At 39.4% G+C, this 9,436-nt stretch overlaps 2 protein-coding genes across 2 annotated transcripts; one reads left to right on the top strand and one right to left on the bottom strand.

The window, feature by feature from the left end:
• Positions 1-2,173: 2,173 nt before the first annotated feature.
• On the bottom strand, positions 2,174-5,876 carry hmgn1a (high mobility group nucleosome binding domain 1a). Its single transcript, XM_084351803.1, has 6 exons — positions 5,699-5,876; positions 4,553-4,579; positions 3,594-3,623; positions 3,421-3,462; positions 3,172-3,294; positions 2,174-3,054 (listed from the first exon to the last, which is right to left on the bottom strand). Exons 1-6 carry the CDS (start codon positions 5,711-5,713, stop codon positions 2,974-2,976), a joined length of 318 nt encoding a protein of 105 aa, XP_084207929.1. The 5' UTR covers positions 5,714-5,876; the 3' UTR covers positions 2,174-2,973.
• Positions 5,877-6,185: 309 nt separating this feature from the next.
• get1 (guided entry of tail-anchored proteins factor 1) lies at positions 6,186-9,401 on the top strand. Its single transcript, XM_084351802.1, has 5 exons — positions 6,186-6,588; positions 7,096-7,261; positions 8,401-8,468; positions 8,711-8,825; positions 9,049-9,401. Exons 1-5 carry the CDS (start codon positions 6,499-6,501, stop codon positions 9,120-9,122), a joined length of 513 nt encoding a protein of 170 aa, XP_084207928.1. The 5' UTR covers positions 6,186-6,498; the 3' UTR covers positions 9,123-9,401.
• Positions 9,402-9,436: the final 35 nt, after the last annotated feature.

Genomic DNA, 9,436 nt, shown 5'->3' with positions numbered 1-9,436 from the left:
TTGTGGCCCAGTTTCAAAATCTGGTTTGGATTATCATTTTAGTTTATACTGTGCTCACATGGTGCTACCTCCTAAATACACTTGTGTTTCATCAAGTTACCACAAACTGAAAACTTAGGGCCAGGTAGCATTTCAATATGAGCAGGCCTACTAGTTCCTGGGTTTCCTTGTAAAATACAATTAAACTGCCAGTTATAGTGTGTTGGGTCCACTATATTTGATAGAAACTCAGGCAACAGCACATTTTTGCCTGGTCTTTCTAACTGGTTCATTTGGCCAAAGATACATTTGCAGAGCTAAATGATGATTAAGGGAATAAACTAGAATGGCGCTCAGTAGAGCCCATACCTCCGCAAAGGCCCAACAGTCCCCTTTTGTACTCACTCATAGATACCAGCCACCTAAATACGCTTGTTTTTTTCATCAAGATCCTGAAAGATAACAGGGGTCTCTTCTGAGCTGAGACCCATCGTCCATCGAAGCTTTGTGGAAATCAGTTCTGATGGACACAGGTGAAATATAACCTCCTTGGCCTAGATACTTAAAACTTCCGCGCAAAATGATCTTCTAACACTGAAGTTCAATCTCGACCCCGGGAACATACAGTTTATCTGTGATTCTGAACTTTAGTCACTGAAAAAGACTGACATACAGTGTACAGTTCATGCCAGCAGCTTATGTCCACACCTGTAGTGAAGGGTCACAAGGTTGGAAACCACGTCAGATGTTTTTATAGTTAATAATACTAGTTAGATATATTAGTGTGTAATATTGTATCAATAGAAATTGACTTATAATATTTCAAAGAGATCGTATTTTCTTTTGGATCCATATTTAACCTGGTACCAAGCGGGGAAAGCAGACAAGTGCCCCAAGTCACCCAGATACTAAATGCTTCACTGTCTGCCAATGGTTTGGAAATTATTTATATCTTTGGTAAATGGGAAGATGCTTAATGGCACAACATCAACTGATGTAATAGACTGAAGGTGGTTCATAATTTCAGCAAATATAATGCCTACATGATGAATATACCTCATCTATTATTTCTTTAAATGTATTTAATGAAATTAGCACACAGATAAACTGGGACTAGATAATATGCCAGCATAGGAATACTCATACTGTGTATTATACAGAGTGGAAGGTTAATCAGGACCCAGTAGCTCAGCTTTGTATGCGCCTCAAGCAGATTTATCCAGCTGTTATTGCTACTGTGCAAGATTTTACGTGACATGTTACATTTCCCCCAAACTCCTGGGAATGATGATGATCAATTTCAAACTGTGCTTTTAAAACTGTATTTTGTGTATTGCTGATAAACCTACATGACAATAAGCATTTTAAAACGCATTATTGACATTATAAGTAAAACCCTTTTGTGTGAGTTTATGTGCCATCATTTCAAAATTATACTTTAAAAAAACATACATTTTTAACTTATCTTGATCTACTTGGACTTTTAACAAATCATCTCTTCCAACCACCGTTTTAGGTTTACATCCCCAAGATGTTTTCTTTGCATCCATCAACCTTATATGCAACATTTTCTTGAAGATAACTGGAATCAAAAGTCATGTTTATAAACATAGATATTTTATATTTTCCTATTGCCTATACAAGTCTGAGATGAATTTGTTGAAACTGCAGGAAAAGTATGAATTTCCTTAAAGGGTCTCAGTGTAACAATTTGTAGAAATTTACATTAATTCATTGCTTATTTATGGGCCTTATATGACAAACTGTAACATGCCATGAAAAATGAGACCTTCCAGTCTTTCTTGGTTGCCTATACAAGTCTGAGGTCAATTTGTTGAAGCGGTTTAATGCTGCTGGATTGTGGATTTCTTGAAGGACCCCGGTTGGATTTTCAGTGATAGTCCAAAGGATGTGACTTTATGCATGTTCTCAAAGGCCTTGTCTCAGTGCCTCTCTCCGCTCCACTATACAGAGAGCAACAGTAGCCAATTTAAAAATGTTAACAATGTCTGCTAATATAAACTAATGACCGGCTTCAGACACAACACAAAAGTTCCACTGAGCTCCTTAAAGTCTCTCTCACTCAAATGGTTAAAAGGGCATTGACACAAAAGCATCTGAAATGAGAGCTTTAAAGTCATCTTGGTAGACAGAAGGAAATACAATGTATAATTGATGACAAACAACTGAACCCTTAAGAGAAATTCCCACTTTTATTGGCATTTTATACCATTCGTAACAAAGAAAACATTTTTCTTTTCCTTTTCTTTTTTTTTAAAAAAAGGAGGAAACTGTACATTGGTAGAGAAACCCCATAATCACTATGAATATCCACAAATTTGTGGCACATCCATTTTGTTGACTGAGGTTAAAATAGCATGACAAGTATGATTAACTCGGTAATGCATTTCGTTCACAGCTGAGCATATGGATCAATTTAACCATCCTTTAACATACTATCAATGACTGCATAAAAAAAAAAAAAAAAAAAAGAAATCAACCCAACCAATTCCAGTACTTAAAATGAACGTTACGAACAAGATTTATTTAGCACAGGAGCACAACTCTCAAACTTCCAATCATCCTATTCCCTATCAAACACACAGTATTACGATGTATTAAATTCCAAAACAGTACAGGTTACAAATAACCTCAAGACGTCTCGGGAATGTCTTGGTAAACTCTCCCGGAGCTGAACATCAAATTCCTGATATAGGCATGACCGCATGTCATGCAGAAAACTACAACCTATAGGCAAAATAAGAAGCCAGAAAGACAGAAAAAACAAGTACAATGGAAAAAAACCCCAATGAAACTTTCCCTTCACAGAAGCCATGAAAAATGGAATTTGTAGTATTTTTTAAAATGCATTTCTGCAATCATGTCCCTAAAAACATTGCTGTCTTATGAAAATAGTAGATAAAAAATAATCTCTGCATTGTACAAGAAAAGAGGTACATGGAGCGTTGGCATGTGAGTTTCAGGGTGTCACAACTACTCTGCTTCTTTCTCCTCCTCCTCCTCGTCTTCTTCCGCGTCTCCTTCCTTTTCCTCTGCCTCATCTGCTGCTGCCGGCTGCAGGAGGAGAAAACATGCTTTAACATTTTGGTTCTCCATGAACATTGCTTCAGTACAAAAACGACAAAGACAATTTCACGTGAAAGGAGTGATGAAGAGGCAATATTTTAATACCTCCTCCTCAGCTTTCCCGTTCTCTGCAGGAGCTTCTTCTTTTTCTGCCTCGGGCTCTTCTTTCTTCTCCTCTGGCTTGGCCTTGACTACCTCTTTTTGTTTTTTGGCTTTGGCAGGTGCTGCCTATTATGTCAAAAACAAAAAAAACAACAAGCAGCATGAAATACTTCATTTAAAATGCAGTGTAATACTCTCTCTTGCATGTATCTGATGGATAGTCTTGTGCACTGGCAAGATTTCTCATTTTACCTTTTTCTTTTCCGCCTGTGGTTTTGGCTCCACATCTCTCTGCTACAGAAAAAACAAAAGCAATTACAAATATGTGCCATAGTATGTCATCAAAGTATGCATGGTAAAAAGTAGAATATGCACAGATTTTTTTATTTTTTTTTTATTTTAGACAGCTTCTTTGCAGGACTTACCGATGACAACCGTTGAGACTTTCTCTGTGGCTGTAGAAGAACATGTAAGATATTAGTCCAGCCATTTGAAAGTATTGATACACATAATATAAAATAACAGTCACCCCACAGAAGACTTTTCCCCTCATACAATTTATCCTCAGACCAACACATGACTTAGTTAAACATCTGGTTATTTTGTCATGTACAAGTAAGTCGGCGTAAGCTAGTATGGGGGAAAATAATCAAGCTTGTCGGTTTATAAATTCAATAAAACAATCCTCCTTCACATGCATTAACTTCTGAAACTGTATTACGACCAGACTTATGCTTAAGTCTCAAGCTCGTCTCCCCGTGATAGACAATTTAAATATTAGAGATTTGTAAGTTATATACAAAAAAATCTGAATCTTTGACAGAGGAATACACTTATTTGCAGTCTAACTTGATGAAACCGAGGCTGAAACTTGAATCCCTTAATAATAGTCACTGAATAGGGAACTGTCTGGAAATATGTCCTCGAAAATGTACTTTATTCTTTGGCTGGGGGCAGAGGTTTATGCCATTGAATCAAAAATAATTGTGTTCTTGTGAGAGTGTCAAATGCTGCCACAGCCAGCCAGCCAGACACACACAGGAAATGTTTGCTTTGAACCAAGGCATCAGGAAATTTTGGGTTGCATATTTACCAGCGCCCCCTGCAGGCGGTGCAGCTCCACATGCCTTATAAACTGACCATGGTGGGGGTCATTACTTGTACATTAAAAACAAACTGATTTACACAGTCATTCTTAGAAAGTCTGCTTTCACTTGCAGGATTAAAAGTGGACTGCACTAAACTTTATAAAAAGCCACCCTGTCTCAGCAAAGTCCCTCTCTTTTGTCCTGACTGAAGAAGAACAAAATGTTCATTTGGGTCTAAGCAGGGGTGTCGGGGTCCATTTGGGCCAGTGTGGGGGCTCAATAACTTGAATACCAACCTCTGCGCTTGCCTCACCACCAGCAGACTGTAAGAGACAGAGAGAGGGAAAATAAATTAATAAAGCAGGAGGAATAACAACCATTCATGAGTGAGCTAAAGTGGGTGTGTAGCGCAAAGGGGGGATGGGCACCTCTCCCTCCCCTTAAGTCACAAAGAAATTATGCAACCTTACAGTGGGGAGGGAACGCCGACGTTTTCTAAATTGACTTTATGAGAAAGGAAAAAAAAAAAAAAAGGTTCACCGAGTTCTTGTTTATTCCCGCCAAGCCAAGTAGTGCGTTACTTCGTGCTCCAGATACGTTTTAAAGTAAAGCATGGTGGCGACTTTAAAGAAGAGGGAAGTGTCGCCCCACCTCCACATGCGCTCCCGTGCAGCAGCAAAGCAAATCTTTGCTTTGTGCTCGGAACGAGTTATTCAATAAAAACTTCCCCCAATGTGGTTATAACGAGATGTGCCTGCACGACCAGATGTGTCGCTGTCTTTTCGAGGTTTTTTCCAGCTGCCATGACGCTTCTTGCCTTGAAGAAAAGACTGCACACCTCCAAGCAAGCTTTAAAGTGCGCACAGGCACACGGAGGTCAAAATCTCAACAGTGTGAGCTGCAAAAAAAATCCCCGCACAGAACAAAACTCCACGTATCCAAATTACAAACTCGTCCGACAAAACGCCGATGAGCTCGATTATTCAGAGTCGATTTAATCGGCGAGGGAATTTCCTCGAAATGGCAACCTGCTCTTCGACGGTGGTTACACCTCTTTGTTTGATGCGAGCGCACAGAGAAGGCTAATTATCGTTAAACCACCAGCCGGGTTGGACATTTTCGCCAAGTAGTCGCATTAAACGAGGCCGTGCAAATCGCCAACTTGTTCGGTGAAAACGCACGGTGCTCGGTCCTAAGTAAAAAGGCGCCACTTCCCTGTATCAACAGGGTGGACACGACAGACCTGAGCACAGTAAAGGTGGACCTCATGCATGCATGCACATGTGGCGAGCACTTCTATAACGCTAGATTAAAGCTCATGCAAGTGTGAAAACAAACGATTTTATCGACAAAGAAAAACACTTCATGCATTTTTTTTAACTCGTGTTAATAAATATACTGTATGTATCACATTCCGCATTAATGGACACATTTTAACTTACTTTCTTCCTTCCCATTGTTGTTTAGGTTGTGCGGCAGAGGTAAGAAACAAAAAAAGGAACAATACAGCCTTTAACAGTTCAGCAAACTAATAGTGAGTCAGACCTACACCTCAGCCTACACCTCCAGAACAGTCTGTAACTTAACATAAACGTCCGACCATTACTAGAACTAGCTCGAACCGGATTGGATCCCCCTCTTGGTATATATTATCCCTTATCCTACCAACCTACCAGGAGGACGTATCCCCCGCCCCTTGCTTCCAGTGATTGGCTTTAACGTGGAGGCAACACATTTTTGAACCATAACATCTTACCTGTGTGGGCAGCACCGTGTGCCAATCAGTACAACCCCAGCCAACTCTCACTTTCTAATCACGGGCTGCTCCCAGGATAGGGGAAAAATGCATGGCAACCATGTAAATGTTATGAGGTATTAAATAAGAAATGTGCGTGATAACACACGATGAATGTGATGACGACGATCGAGTCTCCTAAAATGTCGCATTTTCCAGGATGTGTTTGTCTTTGTTGTTGTTAAAGTCCCCATGCACGCAGACACTGGAGGCTTTAAAGTAACAGTTAAATTATTGATACACTACAAAGGCAACGATTCTTAGACAGCTACAACCTATCTTGTGACATATTGGACTAAATTAGTTGCGTTTTATAGAAGATATTTATAGCTTTTCTTTGCCTTTAGCCATTACCAGCATAACATGACTGGCCTATTTGTTGTGTAAGTGTCGCTGCTGCTGTGTCGACCAGCGGCTCCACAGCTGCAACAAGGAGGAGGAACAAACATGGCGGCCGGCTATGCGTGGTTCCTTGTGCTGGGCTCGGTTTTTCTGTGCAACCTCATGAAAACACTCCTGCCGAGCATATCCTCGTTCGTAAGTAGGGGCTATTGCTTCAGTATACGACGTGTTTGCCTTTCAGCTATTTATCGTGAGTGTCGGTGTCATTGTTGTTGCCTCGTCCCGCAGACGGCGCAGCATTGTTGATTAGCTTAGCTTACTGTGAGTTGAAGCTAATGGATAATGCTACATGGATAGCTCGCTAGCTTGAAACAACTGTTCAGCTGCAGTCAGAGGGTGGGGTTTTCCTGAGATACACACACACACACACACACACACAAGGGGGGACACATTTTAGTGCTGCACCATTGATCAAGGAGCCGACATATTAATGTAACATTAATATTGTGTCTGTTTACAATTTAGCGTTACTGCTAAAGATAGCTCACCAAAATGTTATTCTGTAGCCTGAAACTGTGTGCAAGAGGCTATATATGTGGTTTTATTGTCTGGGAACTGTGTGATTGAGCCTCTGCATCCATAGACTGCACCCAACATCTATATCTTCACAATTAAACTCTTATAATTTCCCTTCTTTTTAAGCTCACAAAGATGGTGCAGAAAGATGCTGAGCAGGAGAGTGAGATGAGGGCCGAGATCCAGGAGATGAAGAAGGAGCAGTCCTCCATCAGCATGATGGATGAGTTTGCTAGATATGCCAGATTGGAGCGCAAAATCAACAAGATGACAGACAAGCTGAAAACACATGGTGAGAGACAGAAGTAGTTATTGTGACTGGCGTGTGACAGGAGCCCCAAAATGAAGTCTGGTACCAATAACAACAGACTGGGAAGCTTCAATTATGTTGAATTCATAACATCAGGGCCATCTAGCAACAATATTCCCCAAATTATGACCTCTAAATTTTAATCAACATTGACAACAGTCTCAACAAAAATTTAACATAAGCTTCAGAAAGGTAGCCTTTCTTGCAGGGCTGTTTTTTATTATTATTAGCATTACTGCTATGTAGTCCACCCTCTGTCTGTTCACAGTTCTCTCTCAGTCACCTCTAAACGTTAAAGGCACATATTGTACCTTCCCCACCTGTGCATGCCGACTACATCAGATTCACACATTGAAACCACCAACCACAGGAAGTGGCAGGAGGTTTTGGATAACACACTTACTGCGTGTTCAGTGGGAACAGCTGCTGCCTGTTGCTGTCCTTCACCGTCAGCCTCAGGATTATCGTGTGCACAGACAGGAAGTCGCTAAGCAGAATTTAGGTATTGTGAACATGCACAGAAGAGCAAATGCTGCTTCAGACAGTTTCTGTGGTGATATGTTCTTTCTCTGACTGACAGTGTGAATCTCCCATGACCAAGCTAAACAGCCCATGTCGTACTCCATATGACTTCAATAAGCAACAACCAACTATTTTTCTCTTAGATTTATTGCACTTATGATGATAGTCTCTACCATTGTGCTCATTAATAGGAACTCTTCACTGAAGTGTTTTAATGAAAGATTTCCTTAATGCAATGTATTGATATGTTTTATATATAAAACATATCAATACATTGCAGACTGAATATATATATATACATATATATTCAGTCTGCTCCCTCAGTTCTTACAAAGAACACACTGTTGTGATACATGCCATGTTACCCTGTGACTGGTTGTAACCCATTAATTGAGAATATACAAAAATAGATGTTTGCCTGGTTTCAGAGCTCTGAATCGCTCCTTTTTTTAGCAATTCAAATAAAAAAGAACAAGGAAGTGGCTATTTAATCTGATTATCAGATTGCTAGCCACTGGGATATTATTATAGAAGGCTACATCACCACAAGAAAACGGTGTATTGAGTCTAAAACTTGTTTGTTTTGTTTGCCTTTGCAGTGAAATCAAGAACAGCACAGCAGGCAAAAATGAAATGGGTGGTGAACATTGTCTTTTATATACTGCAGGTAGGTGGAAATTGTAAGTGAAAGTACAAATGCATTTAGTGGCAAATTCTAATGTAACTATGAGACCCACACAGATAACTACATCAGTACTTAAAATGTAACTATGAACCATCTATTTGATCCAAAACATCCAGTTAATGCTATTAAAGCTCTTTACCTTGATGATTGTTAGCATAATGACAAGCCAATAAAATAACTATGATGTGTTATAAACCAACAAAATCATTTCTTTTATCTGTCAGGCTGCTCTGATGATCTCCTTGATATGGAAGTATTACTCTGATCCAGTGACGGTGGTCCCCAGTAAATGGATCGCCCCTGTGGAGCGCCTTGTGGCCTTTCCCACAGGAGTGGCAGGTAATCAATATATTTCACAAACAATATGTGCAGAACAACTCATCTATAACAATATAATACATATTGGATTTTTTTTGTAATACAACATAAATTAGGTCCACATTAATCATAAAACACATTCCTTTCATTTATATATTGATTTTTAAATAATGTATAGTATATTTAAATTACATTATGTCATAAAATGTATCCATTCACTGACAGAGCTGCTCTTTCCTTTCAGGTGGAGTGGGAATCACATGCTGGTTGGTGGTTTGCAACAAAGTCGTTTCACTGGGTCTCCATGCCGTCAGCTAGAGTTTCCACCTGAGTTAAATTCATTAGTGTTCTAGCGTATTGCTCAACAGTTTGTCGAAGGAAGCCACAGCTGCTTCAGGTCACCATGTAAAAATGCAGAGCATTTTGGTGATGGCAATTTTATGTTGCAACATAATATTTCTGTGGTGTTGAATTTTGTTATTTTTGTTAATTTTAAGTTAATTTGAGGATGTTTTGACTGTATATTATTTCAAAGCATCATGATGTGGAAATGTTGAAATGCCTTTTTAAGAAAAGACAATAAAAGGAAAGCTTTTATTTCTTGTAATGTTACTGAATAGTTTTTTCTGCAC

This window comes from Pagrus pagrus (assembly GCF_965226575.1).
Source record: "Pagrus pagrus genome assembly, chromosome: 4".
NCBI classification, from domain to species: domain Eukaryota; kingdom Metazoa; phylum Chordata; class Actinopteri; order Spariformes; family Sparidae; genus Pagrus; species Pagrus pagrus.
Note: the sequence above shows the minus strand (reverse complement) of the source record. Positions and strands in the feature narration are given on the sequence as shown.